This window comes from Nerophis ophidion, linkage group LG04 (assembly GCF_033978795.1).
Source record: "Nerophis ophidion isolate RoL-2023_Sa linkage group LG04, RoL_Noph_v1.0, whole genome shotgun sequence".
Lineage (NCBI taxonomy): Eukaryota > Metazoa > Chordata > Actinopteri > Syngnathiformes > Syngnathidae > Nerophis > Nerophis ophidion.
The window spans coordinates 3323418-3350709 of NC_084614.1; the positions used below are offsets into that span (position 1 = coordinate 3323418).

At 41.7% G+C, this 27292-nt stretch overlaps 2 protein-coding genes across 2 annotated transcripts in view; both read right to left on the reverse strand.

Annotated features, from left to right (window-relative positions):
• The window catches only part of LOC133550753 (serine/threonine-protein kinase TAO1-like), a 46361-nt gene extending 34935 nt beyond the window's left edge, over positions 1–11426 (reverse strand). Inside the window, 1 exon segment of the mRNA XM_061896758.1 lies at positions 11222–11426. The gene's annotated coding sequence lies outside the window, so the exon portion shown is untranslated.
• A 4033-nt stretch (positions 11427–15459) lies between these two features.
• Positions 15460–27292, reverse strand: part of smg6 (SMG6 nonsense mediated mRNA decay factor) — a 40704-nt gene continuing 28871 nt past the window's right edge. Inside the window, exons 11-18 of the mRNA XM_061896759.1 lie at positions 26875–27040; positions 26575–26794; positions 26340–26516; positions 23930–24091; positions 23721–23865; positions 23417–23661; positions 17290–17371; positions 15460–17231 (exon numbers count right to left, since the gene is read on the reverse strand). Coding sequence (XP_061752743.1) covers positions 17101–17231; positions 17290–17371; positions 23417–23661; positions 23721–23865; positions 23930–24091; positions 26340–26516; positions 26575–26794; positions 26875–27040 — 1328 coding nt within the window. The 3' untranslated portion in view covers positions 15460–17100. The remainder of the gene's footprint in view (positions 17232–17289; positions 17372–23416; positions 23662–23720; positions 23866–23929; positions 24092–26339; positions 26517–26574; positions 26795–26874; positions 27041–27292) is intronic.

Below are 27292 nucleotides of genomic sequence, written 5' to 3' on the forward strand. Positions count from 1 at the left end.
AAAGGCAACATTAACTAGAGTCAGGGTGTCCAAAGTGTTACACACTCGTTTGTCATTCCTTCTACAAAAAAAAATAAACACTTTTTTAATAGAAAACGTGAACCGAGGCGGTACCTGGGAATCGATACTGGTAGTCAACAGTACCAATTTCCGGTACTTTGGTGTGTATTGCCCCAAAAAATGTTTTGATGATAAAATCACATTTTTTATTGCATATTTATTATGTTGTGATGATTCTGGTCTTTTGCTGCGCCCTAAAAAGTCTTAACACTGTAAGTATAGTACGTATTACGCACCAGGTTATTGCTTGTAAAGTCCATCTTAGTTGTCGTGTACAATTTTAACCTGTTGAAATTGACATGTAAAATCGCTAATGCTAATCCATAGCATGTCCAAAGCAAAGCCAGTGTAAATTAGCATCTGGCCAGTGCTTTTTTTGAAAAAGTGGAGCCTTAATTAACTCACGTTTAAGTCGATTTCTTTGTTGCCATTGAAAAGGGCTTTTCTTGCGAGATATGGTCGGATTATGAGTAATGAAAGTTAACAAAATTGATAAAGAAAAACGTTGAGAAGAATTGATTAAATCACGTTGTATGTTTATGTATGGACCCCGGGATGCAGGGACGGCAGGAAAGTGCAGCGAAGAAGCCCAAAAGCACAAAATACAAGAAACTAATAGGAACTGTCATGTGGGATCATGACAGCTCGTTTTAGGGATCTTTAAAGTAAAAAAAAAAAAATTAAAAGTACAAAACTTTGCCTATAGCTTTCGATTTTTCTGTATGCGTTTATATCACTAATCCTTGCCTCCATGGTGACAAATAAAGTGAGTTTCTTACAAGTACTATTATCCCTGGAGGACGAGGAATAGCTAAACATGCTTCACTACACACCGTAGCTCACCGGCGTCACAACGGGACACAAACGCCACGGGTGGATCTACACCCGACATCCACTGTAATGATACCAAGTACAGGAGCGTATCAAGTCGACACTACTATGATTACATCAAAATCTTGTTTTCATATTATGTTTATAAACTCAGGAAATTCAAATGATGACCAATGTATGATACTGGAATTCCTTGGTATCGGATCGATACCTATATGGGTTGTATCATCCAAAACTAATTTAAAGTATCAAAGAAGAGAAGAACAAGTGATTATTACATTTTAACAGAACTGTAGATAGAACATGTTGAAACAGAAAAAAAGCAGATATTAACAGTAAATGAACAAGTACATTAATAATCAATTTTTACAGTTTGTCCCTCATAATGTCGACAAAACAATAGGTGTATAAATGACAATATTTTACTGCAGACTAATTAGGCGTTTTTGTTTGTTTACTTACTACTAAAAGACAAGTTGTTTAGTATGTTCACTATTTTATTTAAGGACTTAATAACAATTAAAGCTGCAAGCAGCGATGGACGGGACTACTTTGGCTGCTGCCCCCGTGACCCAAGCCCAGATAAGCGGTAGAAGATGGATGGATGGATTATTACACAGAGAAAAAGTTGTATACCCACGTGTTAAAACCCGATGCTAACCGCCCATTGAAAATACATGGTTACGGCTAGTAGTTACTATTAGCAAGGAGATAGACTTACCAACTTGGCGTAATATCTTAACATCGACACACTCTCTCATCGCAACTCGGCCCTGATGGTCGGCAACTATTAGTTTACAAATAGTTGTAAAATGCTGGACGCTTGTTTTTACCATATGCAGGCAAACGACGACTTCAAAACATACCGGCTTAGCTACGGCACCTGGCAGCCATCTTGGTATAGACGATCACAGCCCCTCCCTCAAGAATATTGGTGCGTGCGCACCAGCAGCAGACGGTATGGAAAAAAACGAAAAGAAAAAAAAACGTCTCATCCACTGTGTCTGCGCACGGCGGCCATCTTTGAAATGGTTTTCAGTGCAGTGGTTCTTTGAAGGCTGATAAAATCAAAACTGTAGCAGTAATTAAAACTATTTCATCAACTTTTAATCAGAAGGGTTCAATCTCTCTCCTGTGGTAGTTTGAAGCCAACACCACAAACGCGCTCTGAGGAGATGTTTGAAAAAATGTGACCGTTTTTTACAAAACTTTTGTTTTGAAGAGGGAATTGCAAATTTTCTGTTGATTGTTGCTGGGAGTTGTCAATACATGAAATGTAGGTCTAAGTGAGACCTACATAGAGGTTTTTGTTTCATGTCTCTAAGACATTACTACTGGAAGTTACAGGCAGTTTTGTCTGTGTTTTCTTCCTAGGAGCAGTTTTGTCTGTGTTTTATTCCTAGGGGGCGCTAGAGCGCAATTTTGAGTTTTGGGGTTAGGTTTTTTTGATTAAATCGCAATTTTCGCCAGTCCTGATGTGTGTGTCCAGTTTGGTGAGTTTTGAAGCATGTTAAGGGGGTCAAATTACAGCTCAAAGGCAAAGGTGAGTGTTTGTACAAAACTTTTGTTTTGAAGGGGGAATTGCAAACTTCCTGTGGATTTTTGCTGAAGGACGTCAGTGTATGAAATTTGTCTAAGTGAGACCTACATAGAGGTTTTTGTTTCATGTCACTACGACATTCCCACTGGAAGTTACAGGCAGTTTTGTCTGTTTTCTTCCTAGGAGCAGTTTTGTCTGTGTTTTATTCCTAGGGGGCGCTAGAGCGCAATTTTGAGTTTTGGGGTTAGGTTTTTTTGATTAAATCGCAATTTTCGCCAGTCCTGATGTGTGTGTCCAGTTTGGTGAGTTTCGAAGCATGTTAAGGGGGTCAAATTACAGCTCAAAGAGGCAACGGTGAGTGTTTTTACAAAACTTTTGTTTTGAAGGGGGAATTGCAAACTTCCTGTTGATTTTTGCTGAAGGATGTCAGTGTATGAAATCAAAGTCTAAGTGAGACCTACATAGACGTTTTTGTTTCATGTCTCTAAGACATTACTACTGGAAGTTACAGGCAGTTTTGTCTGTCTTTTCTTCCTAGGAGCAGTTTTGTCTGTGTTTTATTCCTAGGGGGCGCTAAAGCGCAATTTTGAGTTTGGGGGTTAGGTTTTTTGATTAGATTGCAATTTTTACCAGTCCCTTATGTGTGTGTCTAGTTTGGTGAGTTTTGAAGCATGTTAAGGGGGTCAAATTACAGCTCAAAGAGGCAAAGGTGAGTGTTTTTACGAAACTTGTTTTGAAGGGGGAATTGCAAACTTCCTGTTGATTTTTGCTGAAGGATGTCAGTGTATGAAATCTAGGTCTAAGTGAGACCTACATAGAGGTTTTTGTTTCATGTCACTACGACTGGAAGTTACAGGCAGTTTTGTCTGTTTTCTTCCTAGGGGGCGCTAGAGCGTAATTTTTAGTTTTGGGGTTAGGTTTTTTGATTAAATCGCAATGTTTGCCAGTCTTGATGTGTGTGTCAAATTTAGTGAGTTATAAAGCATGTTAATGGGGTCAAATTACAGCTAGAAGCTGCGGAATAATAAAGAAAGAATCAAAACGCTAGAAATTCAATAGGGTCCTCTGTCCCAAAAGGATATTTGGTCCCTAATAATAAACATATGTTTCATGCACACTAAGATTTTTTGTTCAGATAAAGCCAATAACGACATTTTTTGCGGTCCCCTTTATTTAGAAAAGTATCAAAAAGCCGTCGAAAATATAGGTACCGGGACAACACCACCCCTGAGGTAGTTTGACTAGCCAGGTACCGCCCGTACCCCAGGTACCATAACATGGCATCCAGGGATTCGGTGCTTGGTAGATTGGGCTCGGTTTCAGTACCCGTCTTCTTAAGAGCGTTAAAATTTAGACTTCTACCCTTATTTGTACATTTTGAAGACCCTGAAACACACCTCAAAGGACTTCCTAGGTGAGGAAAATGTTTGAGCTCAGACGTGGAGAGGATTTTGAACAGTCGTTGAGTAACACAAACATTCCGACACAAAGTGCCTCAGTAATCCACAAAGACCCCCCAACCCCACCAGCCGTGCACATATGGAACTATTCATAACGTAACTACCCCACTGCCTGTATGTGACATCCACAAATGAAACGTCAGTTTCATGCTACACTATATTGCCAAAAGTATTTGGCCACCTGCCTTGACTCACATATGACCTTGAAGTGCCATCCCAGTCCTACCCCATAGGGTTCTAAATGACCTTTTGCAGCTATTACAGATTCAACTCTTCTGGGAAGGCTGTCCACAAGGTAAGAATTTTCCACCATTCTTACAAAAAGCACATTGGTGAGGTCACGCACGAGAAGCCCTGGCTCTCAGCCTTCGTTTCAATTCATCCCAAAGGTGTTCTATTGCAGTGGTCCCCAACCACAGTGCTCGATTGGTACCAGGCCGCAGAAGAATTGTTTTATTTTTATTTTTTATTAAATCAACATAAAAAACACTCACAATTAGTGCACCAACCCAAAAAAAACTCCCTTTTTAATGACAAAAATAAATAAATAATAATAATCAACATAAAAAACACAAGATACACTTACAATTAAAGCTGCAAGCAGCGTTGGTCGGGTCCGCCTTTGGCTGCTGCCCCCGAGACCCACGTTAGAAGACGCCTTGGAGCCACTATTTTGAGAATCTAATGCATTGTGAAAGTAATGCAGTTGTTGTATTGAAGTGAAAATATCAAACTTCCTGTTGATTTTTGCTAAAGTATGTTAATTATTAAAATGTAGGTCTAAGTGAGACCTACATAGTGTTTGTCTCTCTGACATTCCTACCGGAAGTTACAAGCAGTTTTGTCTGTGTTTTCTTCCTAGGAGCAGTTTGTCCGTGTTGTATTCCTAGGGGGGCGGTAGAGCGCAATTTTGAGTTTTGAGGTTAGGTTTTTTCATCAGATCGCCATTTTTGCCAGACCTGATGTGTGTGTCAAGTTTGGTGAGTTTAGAAGCATTTTAAGGGGGTCAAATAACAGCTCAAAGAGGCAAAAACGACATTTTTTAGGAGACTTTGCACAGGGGTTCTTTGAAGGCGCGTAAAATCAAAACCTGAGAACTTATCAAAACTCTGTTCTATACTTTTAATCAGATGGTTTCAATCTCTCTCCTATGCGAGTTTGAAGCCAAAACAACAAACGCACTCAGAGGAGATGATGTTTGAAGAAAGGTGACCGGTATTTACGAAACTTTTGTTTTGAAGGGGGGATAGCAAACTTCCTGTTGATTTTTGTTGGGGGTTGTCAATCTATGAAATGTAGGTCTAAGCGAGACCTACATAGAGTTTTTTTTTTCATGTCCCTCCGACATTCTTACCGGAAGTTACAAGCAATTTTGTCTGTGTTTTCTTCCTAGGAGCAGTTTTTTCAGTGTTTTATTCAAAAATAGCGCTAGAGCGCAATTTTGAGTTTTGGGGTTTGTTTTTTTTCATTAGATCGCAATTTTTGCCAGTCCTTATGTGTGCGCCAAGTTTGGTGACTTTTAAAGCATTTTAAAGGGGTCAAATTACAGCGCAAAGAGGCTAAATTTGCATTTCTTGCGAAAATTTTATTTTGAAGGGGTTTTTGCCAACTTCCTGTAGATTTTTGCTGAAAGAAGTGAGTGTATGAAAATTGGGTCTAAGTCAGACCTACATAGGAGTTTTTGTTTCATGTCGCTATGACATTCCTAACAGAAGTTACATGCAGTTTTGTGTGTAATTTTTTCCTAGGGGGCGCTAGAGCGCAATTTTCATTTTGGGGGATTGGTTGCTTAATATGTTGGAAAGGTTTGCTATACCGACGTGTGTGTCAAATTTGGTGAGTTTTGAAGCATGTTAAGGGGGTCAAATTACAGCGCGGAGGTGCGGAATAATAATAAAACACAGCAGTTTCAATAGGGTCCTTGGTCCATGGGAATGTGGAAATACTTTCAAAGCTCTGTGGGCTCCTTAAAAAGGGGTAGAAAAGCGCTATACAAGTACAACCCATTTACCACATCATCTGCAAAAAGCAGAGACTTAAAGGCCTACTGAAAGCCACTACTAGCGACCACACAGTCTGATAGTTTATACATCAATGATGAAATATTAACATTGCAACACATGCCAATACTGCCGCTTTAGTTGACTAAATTGCAATTTTAAATTTCCGGCAAATTATCTTGTTGAAAACGTCGCGGAATTATGACGCTTATGATGACGCGTGCGCGTGACGTCACGGATTGTAGCGGACATTTTCTTCCAGCACCGATCACGGCTATAAGTCGCCTGCTTTGATCGCATAATTACACAGTATTCTGGAGATCTGTGTTGCTGAATTATTTGCAATTTGTCCAATGAATAATGGAGACGTCAAAGAAGAAAGCTGTTGGTGGAAAGTGGTGTATTGCGGCTGCCTTTAGCAACACAAACACAGCCGGTGTTTCCTTGTTTACATTCCCGGAGGTGAAGCTTTACTATGGAACAGAGCGGTCAAGCGAAGATGGATCCCGGCAGGTTTCGGTGAGAAAATTGTGGTAATAAGTTGGCTCTTACCGTAGACATGAGCGGAGCTTGCATCGTTCCTCGTACACCTGTCAAAGAGGCAGCTGCGACTCTCTTGCCTACTCCGACCGACCGCCCCCGAACGTGGGATGCTTCCACCGTCGAGGAGGGGGGAAAAAAAGCTCAGCCCGGCCCGACCGGCTGCCTTTGCTTCGCCTCGTTGAGAAACGTGGCTTCCCTCAGAGACAGTGGCGGTCACCACACCCGTGGCCACACCCCTCCGACTTTCAGGTACAACTCTATAATCTCACTAAAACGCTGGTAACACAATAAGCAGATAAGGGATTTTCCAGAATGATCCTAGTAAATGTGTCTAATAACATGTATTTTTTTTTCTTTCTAGTCCTTCACTCTCACTATCCTCATCCACGAATCTTTCATCCTCGCTCAAATTAATGGTGAAATTGTCGCTTTCTCGGTCCGAATCGCTCTCGCTGCTGGTGGTCATGATTGTAAACAATGTTCAGATGTGGAGGAGCTCCACAACCCGTGATGTCACGCGCACATCGTCTGCTACTTCCGGTACAGGCAAAGTTGCAAACTTTATCATCAATGTTCTCTACTTAATCCTTTCAGCAAAAATACGGCGATATCGCAAAATGATGAAGTATGACACATAGAATGGACCTGCTATCCCCGTTTAAATAAGAAAATCTCATTTCAATAGGCCTTTAAAGAAAGCGAGAAAGCGACGATTTCCCCATTAATTTGAGCGAGGATGAAAGATTTGAAAGATTTGTGGAGGAGGAAAGTGAGAGTGAAGGACTAGAAAAAATAAAAAATAAAATAAAAAATAGAGAGGGCTGTGGGAGCAATTTAGATGTTATTAGACACATTTACTAGGATGATTCTGGAAAATCCCTTATCTGCTTCTTGTGTTACTAGTGTTTTAGTGAGATTATATGGATGTACCTGAAAGTCGGAGGAGTGTGGCCACGGGTGTGGTGACCGCCAGTGTCTCTGGTGGGAAAAGGCAAGAGCGTCCGCAGCTGCTCCGCTCGTCTACGGTAACAGCCGACTTATTAGCACAATTTTCTCGCCAAAACCTGCCGGTTGACATGTGGTCGGGAACCATGTTCGCTTGACCGCTCTGTTCCATAGTAAAGCTTCACCTTCGGGAATCTAAACAAGGAAACACCGGCTGTGTTTGTGTTGCTAAAGGCGTCCGCAACAGCTTTCTTCTTTGACGTCTCCATTATTCATTGAACAAATTGCAAAAATTTCAGCAACACAGATGTCCATGATACTGTGGAATTATGCGATGGAAGCAGACTACTTATAGCTTGAATCGGGCTGGAAAATAATGTTTTCAACAGGATACTTCGCCGGAAATTTAAAATTGCAATTTAGTAAACTTAAAAGGCCGTATCGGCATGTGTTGCAATGTTAAGATTTCATCATCGATGTATAAACTATCAGACTGCGTGGTCGCTAGTAGTAAACAAGGAAACACCGGCTGTGTTTTGGTTGCTTAGGTTGGCCGCAATACACCGCTTCCCACCAACAGCTTTCTTCTTTGACGTCTCCATTATTAATTGAACAAATTGCAAAAATTTCAGCAACACAGATGTCCATGATACTGTGGAATTATGCGATGGAAGCAGACTACTTATAGCTTGAATCGGGCTGGAAAATAATGTTTTCAACAGGATACTTCGCCGGAAATTTAAAATTGCAATTTAGTAAACTAAAAAGGCCGTATCGGCATGTGTTACAATGTTAAGATTTCATCATCGATGTATAAACTATCAGACTGCGTGGTCGCTAGTAGTAAACAAGGAAACACCGGCTGTGTTTTGGTTGCTTAAGTTGGCCGCAATACACCGCTTCCCACCAACAGCTTTCTTCTTTGACGTCTCCATTATTCATTGAACAAATTGCAAAAGATTTAGCAACACAGTCGTCCAGAATACTGTGGAATTATGCGATGCAAACAGACGACTTATAGCTTGGAATGGTGCTGGAACAAAATGTCCTCTACAATGCGTGACGTAACGGATATTGCAATTTAGTCGACTAAACCGGCCGTATTGGCATGTGTTGCAATGTTAAGATTTCATCATCGATGTATAAACTATCAGACAGCGTGGTCGCTAGTAGTAAACAAGGAAACACCGGCTGTGTTTTGGTTGCTTAAGTTGGCCGCAATACACCGCTTCCCACCAAAAGCTTTCTTCTTTGACGTCTCCATTATTAATTGAACAAATTGCAGAAATTTCAGCAACACAGATGTCCAGAATACTGTGGAATTATGCGATGGAAGCAGACTACTTATAGCTAGAATCGGGCTGGAAAATAATGTTTTCGACAGGATACTTCGCCGGAAATTTTAAATTGCAATTTAGTAAACTAAAAAGGCCGTATCGGCATGTGTTGCAATGTTAAGATTTCATCATTGATATATAAACTATCAGACTGTGTGGTCGCTAGTAGTAAACAAGGCAACACCGGCTGTGTTTTGGTTGCTAAAGTTAGCCGCAATACACCGCTTCCCACCAACAGCTTTCTTCTTTGACGTCTCCATTATTCATTGAACAAATTGCAAAAATTTCAGCAACAGATGTCCATGATACTGTGGAATTATGCGATGGAAGCAGACTACTTATAGCTTGAATCGGGCTGGAAAATAATGTTTTCAACAGGATACTTCGCCGGAAATTTAAAATTGCAATTTAGTAAACTAAAAAGGCCGTATCGGCATGTGTTGCAATGTGAAGATTTCATCATCGATGTATAAACTACCAGACTGCGTGGTCGCTAGTAGTAAACAAGGCAACACCGGCTGTGTTTTGGTTGCTAAAGTTGGCCGCAATACACCGCTTCCCACCAACAGCTTTCTTCTTTGACGTCTCCATTATTAATTGAACAAATTGCAGAAATTTCAGCAACACAGATGTCCAGAATACTGTGGAATTATGCGATGGAAGCAGACTACTTATAGCTAGAATCGGGCTGGAAAATAATGTTTTCAACAGGATACTTCGCCGGAAATTTAAAATTGCAATTTAGTAAACTAAAAAGGCCGTATCGGCATGTGTTGCAATGTTAAGATTTCATCATCGATGTATAAACTATCAGACTGCGTGGTCGCTAGTAGTAAACAAGGAAACACCGGCTGTGTTTTGGTTGCTTAGGTTGGCCGCAATACACCGCTTCCCACCAACAGCTTTCTTCTTTGACGTCTCCATTATTAATTGAACAAATTGCAAAAATTTCAGCAACACAGATGTCCATGATACTGTGGAATTATGCGATGGAAGCAGACTACTTATAGCTTGAATCGGGCTGGAAAATAATGTTTTCAACAGGATACTTCGCCGGAAATTTAAAATTGCAATTTAGTAAACTAAAAAGGCCGTATCGGCATGTGTTACAATGTTAAGATTTCATCATCGATGTATAAACTATCAGACTGCGTGGTCGCTAGTAGTAAACAAGGAAACACCGGCTGTGTTTTGGTTGCTTAAGTTGGCCGCAATACACCGCTTCCCACCAACAGCTTTCTTCTTTGACGTCTCCATTATTCATTGAACAAATTGCAAAAGATTTAGCAACACAGTCGTCCAGAATACTGTGGAATTATGCGATGCAAACAGACGACTTATAGCTTGGAATGGTGCTGGAACAAAATGTCCTCTACAATGCGTGACGTAACGGATATTGCAATTTAGTCGACTAAACCGGCCGTATTGGCATGTGTTGCAATGTTAAGATTTCATCATCGATGTATAAACTATCAAGACAGCGTGGTCGCTAGTAGTAAACAAGGAAACACCGGCTGTGTTTTGGTTGCTTAAGTTGGCCGCAATACACCGCTTCCCACCAACAGCTTTCTTCTTTGACGTCTCCATTATTAATTGAACAAATTGCAAAAATTTCGGCAACACAGATGTCCAGAATACTGTGGAATTATGCGATGGAAGCAGACTACTTATAGCTTGAATCGGTCTGGAAAATAATGTTTTCAACAAGATACTTCGCCGGAAATTTTAAATTGCAATTTAGTAAACTAAAAAGGCCGTATCGGCATGTGTTGCAATGTTAATATTTCATCATCGATGTATAAACTATCAGACTGCGTGGTCGCTAGTAGTGGCTTTCAGTAGGCCTTTAAAAAAACACTGCACTAGTGTGCCGCGGCACAGTGGTTGAAAAACACTGCTGTCTAGGACAACAACAACACGGACAGGTGGACTGCAGACAAAGGGGAGCTCAAAGCGGCGTCGACACGCGTGGATTCCCTTTGAAAAATGACAATTCTATGAAAGCGAGGAAGGCATTTACCTGTCTGACAGCCGCGATTACGCAATAACAACACGCACACGCGGATAGACAACAAAGCACGGATGATGATGATGATGATGATGATGATGACACCTACCGTGACCGGCTGGCAAAAACCCACAATAATAAAAGGAAAACCGGGGAATCAGAGCGATGTTGTCCTGCAGGCACAGCCGAGGGAGTGGCTCTCTAAAGCGGATTAGCCGACCTAGCCTGTTAGCCTGTTAGCACAACAATCCCGGAATCACGTCGTTTCCCACGACTCGCCTCACACTTTTTACTTATTTTCTTCAAGTATCGCACAGACAGACACTTAAACGTACAAACTCCACAATTAAAGCAGCCCGGCGGGGGATATTTGAAGCTGTCACGGCAACTTTCGTGAGTTAGCATGCGTGCTAACTAGCTTAGCATGCGTGCTAACTAGCTTAGCGGTGTTAGCATGCATGCTAAACAGTTTAAAACGCTTTTATCCGCCGACTCACCTGTGGGGGGAGAAGGGCGAGACCACGCGGGGTTGAGAAGTGGTGCCGGTGCCGGTGCCGGTGGGGTGTTACCCGAAGAGGGGAGGGGTAGGGGGGGGACCGGAGAAGCGGGGCTCCGTTCCAAGAAATCAAAGCGTCGGATTCGGCTCGGCTAGCGTGTTAGCTGATGCTAACACGACAACCTCTTTCCCGCCGTCTCTCTACGTCAGGGCTGTCCAAAGTGCGGAGGAATTTTGTATTAATGTTTTCTTTTATTAACACATTTTAATTTTTTTGTAATATAAAATTTGTATTTTTATTTTTTTTAATAACAAATCCCAACATTTTTTTTTTTTTATCTCAATTTTTTTTTTTTTAATAAAATCGACATAAAAAACACAAGATACACTTACAATTAGTGCACCAACCCAAAAAAACTCCCTTTTTCATGACAAAGAAAAAAAAAAAGAGACTCCGCCCCCCCCCGGGCCGCGGGACAAATTATCAAGCGTTGACCAGTCCAGAGCTACAAAATAAATCAAGTAAACATTGATTGATGATTGATAAAAAAACAAACCACAAAAAACACAAGATACACTTACAATTCTCGCACCAACCCCAAAAACCTCCCTTTTTCATGAGAAAAAAAAAGACACCCCCCCCCACACCACCCCTGGGCCGCGGGACAAATTATCAAGCGTTGACTGGTCCACAACTACAAAATAAAATCAACATAAAAAACATTATACCATAAAAAAACACAAGATGCACTTAAAATTAGTGCACCAACCCCAAAAACCTCCCTTTTAGTTTTGACGGTCCTTGAACTCACTCTAGTTTGTTTACATGTGTAACTTTCTCCGACTTTCTAAGACGTGTTTTATGCCACTTCTTTTTCTGTCTCATTTTGTCCAACTAACTTTTAACCTTGTGTGAGAATGCACAAAGGTTAGTTTTGTTGATGTTATTGACTTGTGTGGAGTGCTAATCAGACATATTTGGTCCCTGCATGACTGCAAGCTAATCAATCACATGCTATTTAGGCTAGCTATATGGCTAATTTTAGCTATATTTGAAATCATTTAGTTTCCTTTAAGTCCTCTTAATTCAATGTATATCTCACAACACACTATCTGTATGTAATATGGCTTTTATTTTTTTTGCGGCTCCAGACGGATTTGTTTTTGTATTTTTAGTCCATCCGTCCATCCATTTCCTACCACTTATTCCCTTTGGGGTCGCTGGTACCTATCTCAGCTACAAACAAGCGGAAGGCGCCGTACACCCCGGATAAGTCACCACCTCATCGCATGGGGCGGCATAGCTCAGTTGGTAGAGTGGCCGTGTCAGCAACTTGAGGGTTCCAGGTTCGATTCCCGCTTCCGCCATCCTAGTCACTGCCGTTGTGTCCTTGGGCAAGGAACTTTACCCACCTGCTCCCAGTGCCACCCACACTGGTTTAAATGTAACTTAGATATTGGGTTTCACTATGTAAAAAGTGCTTTGAGTCACTAGAGAAAAGCGCTATATAAATATAATTCACTTCACTTCACACATTTGTGGTCCTAGAGACAATCCCACTATTTATATTAAACATGCTTTTCGAGTAGGAGTATTTGGCGAGTGCCGTTTTGTCCTACTAATTTTGGAAGTCCTTGAACTCACTGGAGTTTGTTTACATGTACAATTTTCTAGTTTATGCCACTCTGTCTCATTTTGTCCACCAAACTATTTATGCTGTGTGTGAATGCACAAATGTGAGCTTTGTTGATGTTATTGGCGTGTGGAGCGCGTGACTTCAAGCCAATCAATGCTAACATGCTATTTAGGATAGCTTTATCGCTATACCTCGGTTGGTAGAGTGGCCGTGCCAGCGACTTGAGGGTTTCCAGGTTCGATCCCCGCGTCCGCCATCCTGGTCACTGCCGTTGTGTCCTTGGGCAAGGCACTTTACCCACCTGCTCCCAGTGCCACCCACACTGCTTAAATGTAACTTAGATATTGGGTTTCACTATGTAAAGTGCTTTGAGTCACTAGAGAAAATCGCTATATAAATACAGTTCACTCCACTTTAAGCATACATTTTAACATTTATGTCAGAAAAAGTGTCCATCACGCTGTAATGTCACCAAGGTGAGTTGTCATGATGGAATGTTCCAGATGTTTTCATCCTGGTCTGCATGAATGAGGACGCTTCAAACGCGTCACATTCCGCCACAGCGGCCAGCCAATGGGAGCGCGCCTTGCTCCCATTGGCTGGCCGGCTCGTGCTGTTGTCACCACGCCGCCGGCAGTCGGCTCCCGGATGCGCAGGCGCGGAGAGGAAGGCTGTGCGCGCGCACGCAGGGTTCCTCATGCTGCGTTATGTAGTTGACATCATTAATATATGATAGCTCACGTGACCCTCTTATTTACAACAGCTATATTGACAATATAAACAACAAACATGGAGGGGAAAAAAAGGGAAAAATAAATGAGGCCAAATACTTCATGATTTAGCCTACTGGGATTTTAATCACATTAAAGTTAAAACAAGTTGCAACTTTGGTGGACGATACAAACAAACAAACCTTTATATATATATATATATATATATATATATATATATATATATATATATATATACATACACACACACACATATATGTATATATAGACATATATATATATACACACATATGTATATATACACAAATATATACATACATATACACATATATGTATATACATACATATATATATATATATATATACATATATACACATATATATATATACACACATACATATATACACACAAGTATATATTACAATATATATATATATATACACACATATAAGTGTATATATATACAAATATATACACTTAACATATGTAGACATTTATAATATATAAATATTTAATGCATGTATTTTTCTTAAATATACATACATATGTACGTGTATATGTATATGTGTGTATATATATACATACCTATGTATAAATATATATATACACATATGTATATATAAATATATATATACACACACATATGTATACATGTGTGTGTATGTATATATATATATATATATGTGTGTGTGTATATATACACACATATATGTATCTATATATGTACGTATATATATGTATATATACACACACATACATACGTATATTTAAAAATACATGTATTAAATATGTATATATTATGTCTATATATGTGTGTATATATATATACATAAATATTTATACACTTATATATGTATTATCTAAACACAAATACATATATAGACATGTATACATATTTAATACTTGTATTTTTTTAAATACACATACATTGGTACATATATATATAAACACACACATATTATATATATGTGTGTGTATATGTATATATATATATATACACACAAACACACATATATATATAATACTTATATATATAATACACATACATATGTGTTTTATATATATGTGTGATATATATATATATATATATATACATACATACGTACACACTAACATACATTTATATGTATATACATAAATACATACATATAAATGCACGCTGTGTAAATGGTAAATAAAAAGAGAATACAATGATTTGCAAATCCTTTTCAACTTATATTCAATTGTAAAAACTGCAAGGACAAGATATTTCATGTTCACACTGAGAAACTTTGTTATATTTGCAAATAATCATGAACTTAGAATTTAATGGCAGCAACACATTGGGGCATTTTTTTTACCAGTGTGTTACATGGCCTTTCCTTTTAACAACACTCAGTGCAGGTTTGGGAACTGAGGAGACACATTTTTGAAGTGGAACTATTCCCCATTCTTGCTTGATGTACAGCTTAAGTTGTTCAACAGTCTCCTGCCTCGTATTTTAGCCGTCAACATTTTCAATGGGAGACAGGTCTGGACTACAGGCAGGCCAGTCTAGTACCCACACTCTTTTACATCGAAGCCACGCTGTTGTAACACATGGCTCTGCATTTTCTTGCTGAAATAAGCAGGGGCGTCCATGATAACGTTGCTTGTACACCCCCATACCATCACACATGCTGCCTTTTACACTTCCACCCTAGAACAATCCCCATGGTTCTTTCCCTCTTTGGTCCACAGTTTCCAAAAACTCGTCAGACCACAGAACACTTTTCCACTTAGTCCACCTTGGATGAGCTCGGGTGTTGTTGATCAATGGCTTCGGCTTTGCATAGTAGAGTTTTAACTTGCACTTACAGATGTAGCGAGCAACTGTAGTTACTGAAAGTGGTTTTCTGAAGTGTTCCTGAGCCCACGTGGTGATATCCTTTACACACTGTTGTGGCTTTTCGATGCAGGGATCCAAGGTGCGTAATACCATGGCTTACGTGCAGTGATTTCTCCAGATTCTCTGAACCTTTTGATGATATTACAGAGCGTCGATGGTGAATTTTCCGAAGTGTTCCTGAGCCCATGTGGTGATATCCTTTACACACTGATGTGGCTTTTTGATGCAGGGATCCGAGGTGCGTAATACAATGGCTTATGTGCAGTGATTTCTCCAGATTCTCTGAACCTTTTGATGATATTACAGAGCGTCGATGGTGAATTTTCCGAAGTGTCCCTGAGCCCATGTGGTGATATCCTTTACACACCGATGTGGCTTTTTGATGCAGGGATCCAAGGTGCGTAATACCATGGCTTACGTGCAGTGATTTCTCCAGATTCTCTGAACCTTTTGATGATATTACAGAGCGTCGATGTTGAATTTTCCGAAGTGTTCCTGAGCCCATGTGGTGATATCCTTTACACACTGATGTGGCTTTTTGATGCAGGGATCCGAGGTGCGTAATACCATGGCTTACGTGCAGTGATTTCTCCAGATTCTCTGAACCTTTTGATATTAGAGAGCGTCAATGGTGAAATTCCTAAATTCCTTGCAATTGCTCGTTGAAAAATACTGTTCTAAAACAATTTGCTCAGGCATTTGTTGACAAAGTGGTGACACTCGCTCCGTCCTTGTTTGTGAACGACTGAGCATTTCATGGAAGCTGCTTTTATAGCCAATCATGGCACCCACCTGTTCCCAATTAGCCTGTTCACCTGTGTGTTGTTCCAAACAAGTCTTTGGTGAGCATTCCTCAGCGTTTTCAGTCTTCTTTGCCACTCCTGCCAGCTTTTTTGAAACAAACTCCAAATGAGCTAGTATTTGCAAAAAAATAAAGTTAAATATCTCGTCTTTGCAGTCTATTCAACTGAATATAAGCTGAAAAGGATTTGCAAATCATTGTATTCTCTTTTTATTTACCATTTACCCAACCTGAGGGTGTAAAATGTGACTTTTTTTCCACGGTGGCCAACATTGTACTGACATCATCGAGTCAGGTGGAGCTCATTCCTGTTTAATGATCTCCATGCCACGAAGCAGAAGCAACACAAAGGGTGGAGGAGTAGAAGTGAGTGAAGAAATAGTTCCGCTGTGTAAAAGACTTGCGGTTGCTTTACTCTAACGAGCAGACGCCTGGAATGTAACGTAAGCTTTAGCGGAAAAGAGGTGGAGTAAATAACAAAAGCGTTCCGACGACCAAACCTGAGAGCGAAGTCGCCGAGCCGGTTCTCTTCACACTTCCTGTTGGCGGGGGAAACACCTGCTCGCCCTGGCCACGCCTAGACGGCGGGCAGCGCCCCCTTGTGGTGTGGCTCTCTGTGAGAAGTGCGGTGGTGGCGCTCATGAGCAGAGGACAGTCACACGTCAAATCACACCTTCGCTTCCTTCCTGGCCTTTCGCTGTCAAGTCTCACGGCCCCTTGTGGGCAAAGCACACACACACACACCAACACACACACTCGCGCACACACACACTATAACGAGGAGGAGGAGGAACCTTCCTGGTGGAGTGGGCAAGTCGCGGATGGGACCTTCCCGGCGCGGTTCAGCCCACTTTGGCCCAGCTGAGGAAGGCGGGGATGTCCCGGACGGGGACGTTGCGGGTCAAAGCCTTGACGCGCAGGTTGCGGTCGTCGGTGAGGAGCACCACCTCCCTCTGCAGCCTCACCGTGCCATCTGGGTGGAGGGTTGGAGTGTGAGTGGGGCGCAGAGCGAGCCGAGGCGTGTTACGTACTTCTCTGGTCCGGCGTGAAGTCCTTGGCCTTGTCTTTGCAGTAGTGGAGGCAGCAGGACAGGATGACGTCATCGTTGTTGCCCTGGCAACGAGAGAGAGACTTGTTTTTTTCGTCTGGATTTGCATTTGTTTCGTATCATCCCGTGAGGTGTATATTCTTTTTTGTTCGGTTTGTACTAGGGATGCACCGATTAATCGGTAACCGAATATGTGGCAAAAAAAGCCACATTCGGCCTTCGGTGGAATGAGTTAAAAACAAGGCCGAATAGTGGCGTGTGATGCAATTTTTTGACGCGGTGACGCAATCAACCAACGTGCAGTGACGTTGTATAAGTGTATGAGGTTACAAGCACACACTTAATTGAGATTTAGTGGGGCCTCTGTTGACATTATTAGCCTGTTTGTTGTGTAGGCTACCTGTATAAGTGTATGAGGTTACAAGCACACACTTAATTGAGATTTAGTGGGTCCTCTGTTTACATTATTAGCCTGTTTGTTGTGTAGGCTACCTGTATAAGTGTATGAGGTTACAAGCACACACTTATTGAGATTTAGTGGGGCCTTCTGTTTACATTATTAGCCTGTTTGTTGTGTAGGCTACCTGTATAAGTGTATGAGGTTACAAGCACACACTTAATTGAGATTTAGTGGGGCCTCTGTTTACATTATTAGCCTGTTTGTTGTGTAGGCTACCTGTATAAGTGTATGAGGTTACAAGCACACACTTATTGAGATTTAGTGGGGCCTTCTGTTTACATTATTAGCCTGTTGTGTAGGCTACCTGTATAAGTGTATGAGGTTACAAGCACACACTTATTGAGATTTAGTGGGTCCTCTGTTTACATTATTAGCCTGTTTGTTGTGTAGGCTACCTGTATAAGTGTATGAGGTTACAAGCACACACTTATTGAGATTTAGTGGGGCCTTCTGTTTACATTATTAGCCTGTTGTGTAGGCTACCTGTATAAGTGTATGAGGTTACAAGCACACACTTAATTGAGATTTAGTGGGTCCTCTGTTTACATTATTAGCCTGTTTGTTGTGTAGGCTACCTGTATAAGTGTATGAGGTTACAAGCACACACTTATTGAGATTTAGTGGGGCCTTCTGTTTACATTATTAGCCTGTTTGTTGTGTAGGCTACCTGTATAAGTGTATGAGGTTACAAGCACACACTTAATTGAGATTTAGTGGGGCCTCTGTTTACATTATTAGCCTGTTTGTTGTGTAGGCTACCTGTATAAGTGTATGAGGTTACAAGCACACACTTATTGAGATTTAGTGGGGCCTTCTGTTTACATTATTAGCCTGTTGTGTAGGCTACCTGTATAAGTGTATGAGGTTACAAGCACACACTTATTGAGATTTAGTGGGTCCTCTGTTTACATTATTAGCCTGTTTGTTGTGTAGGCTACCTGTATAAGTGTATGAGGTTACAAGCACACACTTATTGAGATTTAGTGGGGCCTTCTGTTTACATTATTAGCCTGTTGTGTAGGCTACCTGTATAAGTGTATGAGGTTACAAGCACACACTTAATTGAGATTTAGTGGGGCCTCTGTTTACATTATTAGCCTGTTTGTTGTGTAGGCTACCTGTATAAGTGTATGAGGTTACAAGCACACACTTATTGAGATTTAGTGGGGCCTCTGTTTACATTATTAGCCTGTTGTGTAGGCTACCTGTATAAGTGTATGAGGTTACAAGCACACACTTATTGAGATTTAGTGGGGCCTCTGTTTACATTATTAGCCTGTTGTGTAGGCTACCTGTATAAGTGTATGAGGTTACAAGCACACACTTAATTGAGATTTAGTGGGGTCTCTGTTTACATTATTAGCCTGTTTGTTGTGTAGGCTACCTGTATAAGTGTATGAGGTTACAAGCACACACTTATTGAGATTTAGTGGGGCCTCTGTTTACATTATTAGCCTGTTGTGTAGGCTACCTGTATAAGTGTATGAGGTTACAAGCACACACTTAATTGAGATTTAGTGGGGTCTCTGTTTACATTATTAGCCTGTTTGTTGTGTAGGCTACCTGTATAAGTGTATGAGGTTACAAGCACACACTTATTGAGATTTAGTGGGGCCTCTGTTTACATTATTAGCCTGTTGTGTAGGCTACCTGTATAAGTGTACGAGGTTACAAGCACACACTTAATTGAGATTTAGTGGGTCCTCTGTTTACATTATTAGCCTGTTTGTTGTGTAGGCTACCTGTATAAGTGTATGAGGTTACAAGCACACACTTATTGAGATTTAGTGGGTCCTCTGTTTACATTATTAGCCTGTTTGTTGTGTAGGCTACCTGTATAAGTGTATGAGGTTACAAGCACACACTTAATTGAGATTTAGTGGGGTCTCTGTTTACATTATTAGCCTGTTTGTTGTGTAGGCTACCTGTATAAGTGTATGAGGTTACAAGCACACACTTATTGAGATTTAGTGGGGCCTTCTGTTTACATTATTAGCCTGTTGTGTAGGCTACCTGTATAAGTGTATGAGGTTACAAGCACACACTTAATTGAGATTTAGTGGGGCCTCTGTTTACATTATTAGCCTGTTGTGTAGGCTACCTGTATAAGTGTATGAGGTTACAAGCACACACTTATTGAGATTTAGTGGGGCCTCTGTTTACATTATTAGCCTGTTGTGTAGGCTACCTGTATAAGTGTACGAGGTTACAAGCACACACTTAATTGAGATTTAGTGGGTCCTCTGTTTACATTATTAGCCTGTTTGTTGTGTAGGCAACCTGTATAAGTGTATGAGGTTACAAGCACACACTTATTGAGATTTAGTGGGGCCTTCTGTTTACATTATTAGCCTGTTGTGTAGGCTACCTGTATAAGTGTATGAGGTTACAAGCACACACTTAATTGAGATTTACTTGAGCCTTCTGTTTACATTATTAGCATATCTACTGTGGCTAAGCAGACTTTTGCCAAAAGGACAATAATTCATTTGTTGTGGGTTTATCCACTTTAATGCACTTTATTTTTTTTTTGGAATGCCTGTTTTGTTTGAAGGCCTAATAGAAATGAAAAACTTTGTGCTTTTTTTTTGAAAAGCAAAGTCTACTGGAATATTAAAAAAATGTCAATATTAAATAAAAAATGACTTTATTTGAAAAACATGTCTAAATATTTATTCTAGGCTATTTATGCAATATAAAAAAAATTGTGAAAAACTGCATTCATTATTCGGCCTTCGGCCAAGCGTTTAAATTTTATTCGGCTTCGGCCACAAATTTTCATTTCGGTGCATCCCTAGTTTGTACTTCATGAAGTTTTTGCAATTGTTTTTTTAGGTACCGAATGTCCCTTTGGGACAGAGGTCCCTATTGTATTTCTAAGGTTTTATTATTATTATAGCGCCGCCTCTTTGAGCTGTAATTTGACCCCCTTAACATGCTTCAAAACTCACCAAATTTAACACACACATCAGGACTGGGAAAAATTGCCATCTAATGAAAAAACCAAACCTCAAAACTCAGAATTGAGCTCTAGCGCCTTCTAGGAAAGAACACAGACAAAACTGCTTCTAACTTCCATTAGGAATGTCGTAGAGACATGAAACAAAAAACTCTATGTAGGTCTAAGTGAGACCTACATTTCATACACTTGCATCCTTCAGCAAAAATCAACAGGAAGTTGGCAAAAACCCGTTCAAAACAAAAGTTTCCTAAAAAAATGTCATTTTTGCCTCTTTGAGCTGTAATTTGACCCCATTAAAATGCTTCAAAACTCACCAAACTGGACACACACATCAGGACTGGTGAAAATTGCGATCTAATCAAAAAACCAAAACCCAAAACTCAAAATTGCGCTCTAGCGCCCCCTAGGAATAAAACACAGACAAAACTGTTCCTAGGAAGAAAACACAGACCAAACTGCTTGTAAACTCCGGTAGGAATGTCGTAGAGACATGAAACAAAAACCTCTATGTAGGTCTCACTTAGACCTACATTTCATTCATTTACATCCTTCAGCAAAAATCAACAGGAAGTTGGCAATTACCCCTTCAAAACAAAAGTTTTGTAAAAACCCGTCACCTTTTTTCAAACATTATCTCCTCCCCTGTTTGTCGTGTCGGCTTCAAACTCGCACAGGAGAGAGATTGAACCCTTCTGATTAAAAGTCGCGCAAAGAGTTTTTCTAACTGCTCCGGTTTTAATTTTGCGAGCCTTCCAAAAACAGCTGCGCTGCTGCCGTCTCAAGATGGCCGCTTAAAAGCAGGAAGCACCCGCGTGACCACACAATGCAGAGAAGGTAGGTAATGTGCGGGTAAAGATATGTTGACTGGGTGAAAGAAGGAGGCACCAGTTTGACTCCAGGATGCAGGGAAGGTAGGTAATGTGCAGGTAAAGATATGTTGACTGGGTGAAAGAAGGAGGCACCAGTTTGACTCCAGGATGCAGGGAAGGTAGGTAATGTGCAGGCAAAGATATGTTGACTGCGTGAAAGAAGGAGGCACCAGTTTGACTCCAGGATGCAGGGAAGGTAGGTAATGTGCAGGTAAAGATATGTTGACTGGGTGAAAGAAGGAGGCACCAGTTTGACTCCAGGATGCAGGGAAGGTAGGTAATGTGCAGGTAAAGATATGTTGAATGGGTAAAGGCAGGAAACATCAGCAAAAGTCGGTCCCGTCTGCAGCTTTAATTTTTGTTTGTTTTTATTATATTTGGATGTATTTGTTTGGTTTGTATGCTTATGAATCTGGGCTATCCATTAACTACTTATTATGTTGAAGGGGGCAGGAAATGTATTTTCTTGATCCTCTTCCTTCTCGAGCATAGGTGTGTAAATATGTGTTTTGTTGTTTTTTAGTTTAATTGTCTATTGATCACAAATGTCCATCAACGAAGTAGATCAATAAAAATGAAATGAAAAAAACAAACTTGACACAGACGGACAAACATGGAAAGTACCTCACAGGCCGACTAGTATTAAAGCATTTTTAAACAGCCCATACTAAAAATGCTATTGAAAAAACAAACCTAAAAAAGTGGATAAAAAAATAAAATAATAAACGGTCGAAATGTAAGGAGAAAAAGTTGCAATGTTGACTAATAAGACAAAAATGCAGGCTGTTTTTTTGACTAAATAAACAAAAATTGTGTTTGACTTTATTAAATGTTTGGGTAGAATTGTATTTAACAAAAGAAGTAATACAAAAATGTATCAGAGCTGTTTATCTATTTCCTGTAATTAATTGTAGAACTGGCAGCTAATGTTATTAAAAAAGTATTGATACTGAATCGAGAATCGTTTTGAATTGAATCATGCCCAAAGATTCACAGCCCTACTATATTGTTTTGGAATTGAATATGAAAAATATTAAAATGGCCCCAAGCATACTTAAAGAGTTTTCAGTATGCGGTCGTGAATCGTTTTGAATCGACAAACAATTCTGAATCGAATCGTGTGGTGCGCAAAGATTCACAGCCTTACTATATTGTTTTGGAATTGAATATTAAAAATAGGTAAATGGCTCCAAGCAAGCTTGTTTTTTTTCAGTATAGAGTCGAGAATTATTTTGAATCAAGAAACGATTCTGAATCGAATCGAATCATGTGGTGCCCAAAGATTCACAGCCCTACTATAATGTTTTGGAATTGAATATTAAAAATAGCTAAATGGCCCCAAGCAAGCTTGTTTTTTTCCAGTAGACAGTCGAGAATTATTTTGAATCAAGAAAAAATTCTGAATCGAATCATGTTGTGCCCAAAGATTCACAGCCCTACTATATTGTTTTGGAATTGAATATGAAAAATATCAAAATGGCTCCAAGCATACTTAGATTTTTCAGTATGCGGTTGAGAATCGTTTTGAATTGAGAAACAATTCTGAATCGAATCAAATCGTGTGGTGCGCAAAGATTCACAGCCCTACTATATTGTTTTGGAATTGAATATGAAAAATATTTAAATGGCCCCAAGCATACGTAAGATTTTTCAGTATGATGTCGAAAATAGTTTTGAATCGAGAAACAACTATGAATGTGTGGTGCCCAAAGGTTCACTGCCCTACTATATTGCTTTGGAATAGAGTATGAAAAATATCAAAATGGCCCCAACTTGCTTAGATTTTTTAGTGAGGTAGAAAAAGTCTGGTTGGTCTCACCTGCTGGCCGGACGTGTCTTCGCTGCGAAAGGCGATGGACTCTAGCTGGTTCCCCCGACTGGTGAGCGCTCGGAGGCGTGGCTCCCGCGCCTCGAAGCCCTGCTCCAAAAACATCACCGCCAAACGCGCCTTCTCCTGCACGGCCCGCACGTGCGCCGCGCTGACGTTGGAGTTGGAGTTGCCGTGTCCCTGTCCTCCGCCGAAAGGCTCCTGTCCTTTAGCCAGGCCGTCCAGCTCCGTGATGACTGCAAGAGGGTCAGTGTCAGTGTGCATACCGGCCGGGTTCGACCCCGCGGGCTCTTACCGATGAGCGGCACCACGATGATGTACGTGCCACACTGGAGGAGCCGCTGCAGCGCCGCCAAATGGTCGATGAAGCCGTTGGTGTCCGGGACCAGAAAGAGAGGCCTGACCTCCAGCTGCAGCTGCCCGCTGGTCTGCAGCACCGCCTGTGGCGCACACAGAGGGCTCACGTTCACATGAGCGTCCGGCGAAAGTTGTGACTCCTCCCACCTGGATTTTATCCCTGCGCTTTTGCTCCTGCGCCACTTTGTTGGCGAGGACGTGGCGTCGAGCCTTCAGGCGCCTGATGTCGCTCTCGCTGTCCGCCGCCTCCTCGTCCTCGCCGTCGGACGCAGACAGAGACGACTCCGCCTCCACAATGACATCATCCGTCTGTCGCCCAATCAAAATTTGACAATTTTAATACGTGCGTCCAAGAGGAAAATATGGTAAAAATGGTAAAAATATGAAATTTCTCTGCATCACAATGCTACTACTACTCATTTTATGCCATTTTATAGCTCGGTTGGTAGAGCGGCCGTGCCAGCAACTTGAGGGTTGCAGGTTCGATTCCCGCTTCCGCCATCCTAGTCACTGCCGTTGTGTCCTTGGGCAAGACACTTTACCCACCTGCTCCCAGTGCCACCCACACTGCTTTAAATGTAACTTAGATATTGGGTGTCACTATTTAAAGCGCTTTGAGTCACTAGAAAAAAGCGCTATATAAATATAATTCAATTCACTTCACTTATGGATTGAATACATTGTCAGGTTTCCTGGTAAGGAACATTTAAATGATTAAAGATGCAAGCAGCGATGGACGGGACCAACTTTTGCTGGTGTTTCCTGCCTTTACCCAGCTAGACGAAGTGGCTGGGTAAAGGGAAGTCTGGGTTTCCCTGCTTAGGCTGTTGCCCCCGCGACCCGACCTCGGATAAGCGGAAGAAGATGGATGGATGGATGGTTTTGCGACATCCCGTGAAGTGAATTATGTGAATTATATTTATATAGCACTTTTTCCCTAGTGCAGGGGTGCCCACACTTTTTCTGCAGGCGAGCTACTTTTCAATTGACCAACTCGAGGGGATCTACCTCATTTATATATATCATTTATATTTATTTATTTATGAAAGAGACATTTTTGTAAACAAATTAAATGTGTTTAATGATAATACAAGCATGTGTAACACATATAGATGTCTTTCTTTCACAAAGACAAGAATATAAGTTGGTGTATTACCTGATTCTGATGACTTGCATTGATTGGAATCAGACAGTAATGATGATAACGCCCACATTTTCAAATGGAGGAGAAAAAAAGTTGTCCTTTCTGTACAATACCACATGAAAGTGGTTGGTTTTTGGCGTCTAATTCATCCAGCTTCCATACACTTTACAAGAAAATTATTGGCGGCAAATTCCGTAGCTTGCTTGATTGACATTCACGGCACCCGAGGGTCTTGTGAGATGACGCTGGCTGCTGCCAGTTCATTATTATGAAAAAATGACAGAGAGGAAGGCGAGAAACACTTTTTATTTCAACAGACTTTCGCGCCGTCCCTTCCGTCAAAACTCTAAAGGCCGACTGCACATTTCCTATCTTCACAATAAAAGCCCTGCTTCATGCTGCCTGCGCTAACAAAATAAGAGTCTCGGAAAGCTGGCGTGCACAAGTGATGTGCACGCCAGCTTTCTGAGGGATCGCTTGTGCACGCCAGTTTTCCGAGACTAGAGTTTTGACGGAAGGTACAGCGCGAGAGTCTGTTGAAATAAAAAGTGTTTCTCGCCTTCCTCTCGGTCATATTTTCATAATAATGATCTTGCAGCAGCCAGCGTCATCTCACAAGACCCTCCGGTACCGTGAATGTCATTTAAGTGACGTCTTGGTGAAGATTGATGATCACTCATTTTTAGGTCTATTTTTTTTAAAAGCCTGGCTGGAGATCGACTGACACACCCCCCGCGGTCGACTGGTAGCTCGCCATCGACGTAATGGGCACCCCTGCTCTAGTGACTCAAAGTGCTTTACATAGTGAAACCCAATATCTAAGTTACATTTAAACCAGTGTGGGTGGCACTGGGAGCAGGTGGGTAAAGTGTCTTGCCCAAGGACACAACGGCAGTGACTAGGATGGCAGAAGCGGGAATCGAACCTGCAACCCTCAAGTTGCTGGCACGGCCACTCTACCAACCGAGCTAAACCTGTAGTAGTGGACACATTTAAGAACAGCAGTTTCTTTCATTCAAAAATTGCGGCTCATTTTTGTACTTAGCAAACTCATCCCGTGGGCCGGATAAAACCTGTTCGTGGGCCTGATCCGGCCCATGGGCCGTACGTTTGACACCCCTGGGTTAGAGCGTCCGCCCCGAGTCATACCAAAGACTACAAAAACGGGAGCCATTACCTCCCTGCTTGGTAATCAGCATCAAGGCTTGGAATTGGGGGTTAAATCACCCAAATAAGTATTCCTGGGCTGCTGCTCACTGCTCCCCTCACCCCCAGGAGAGGATCAAGGGTGATGGGTCAAATGCAGAGAATAATCCCGTGTGTGACAATCATTGCTACTTTGACTATAAAGAAAACGCGTTGAATGCGAAGGTGTGTCCAAATGGCAAATATGGTTGTGTAGTTGTTGGTCACCTCCTTCTCCGACAGAGAGTCCTGCCTGGTCTTCACATCCACAGAGCTGTTGGACGGAGGAGGCGCCACCGAGACGTATTTGCCTCCTTTGAAGGCCAGCAGGGGTTCTTCCTGTCCGCACAAAGCCTCCAGGAAGTACTTGAGCACGGTCACTCTCTTGCAGTCTGCCGCCATGGCCTGGAGGGGGGAGACGGGGTTATTGACCGGACCCCCACGCACGGGTGAGTCCTCCTACCGTGTCGGCGTGCCGGTCCACGTAGCAGGGCTCCTGCGGCGCCGCCAGCAGGGGGACGAAGCCCGCCAGCAGCCTGTCCTCCTTCAGCTGCAGCACGCGCAGCTCCTCGTCTCCCTCGCCGTCCTCCGTGTCCGCCTTGTAGAGCGGCGCCTCGCCGTGGTCCACGCGGGCCAACACGTTGCACAGGCTGGCCAAGCACTGCCACACGTCGGGGCTGCAGCTGCACCAGGAGGGGTGGGGGGGGGTCACTCACCACGGCGGAGGGGGGGGAAAAGGGAAGGGACGGCGAGTGGGACTTACTCCACACTGCAGGGGGGCGGGTTCCACTGGTCCGGGTGTCCCAGCATCCAGTCCGACCAGACCTTGATGCTCGGCAGGAGTTCTCGGAGGTCCGCGGGGAAATCCGAGACCTTCACCAGACCGTCCAGCTCGCTCTCCGTCTCCTCCTCCGACACGGCTGCAGCAGCTTAAAGGGGAACATTATCACAATTTCAAAAGGGTTAAAAACAATAAAAATCAGTTCCCAGTGGCTTGTTGTATTTTTTGGAAGTTTTTTACAAAATTTTAACGGTCCCGGAATATCCCTGAAAAAAGCCTTTTTTTCTCTCTCTGCAAAAACACTATCCATTTCCCTGTGACGTCACACAGTGCTGCCAATGTAAACAAACAATGGCGAATACCACAGCAAGGTATAGCGACATTAGCTCGGATTCAAACT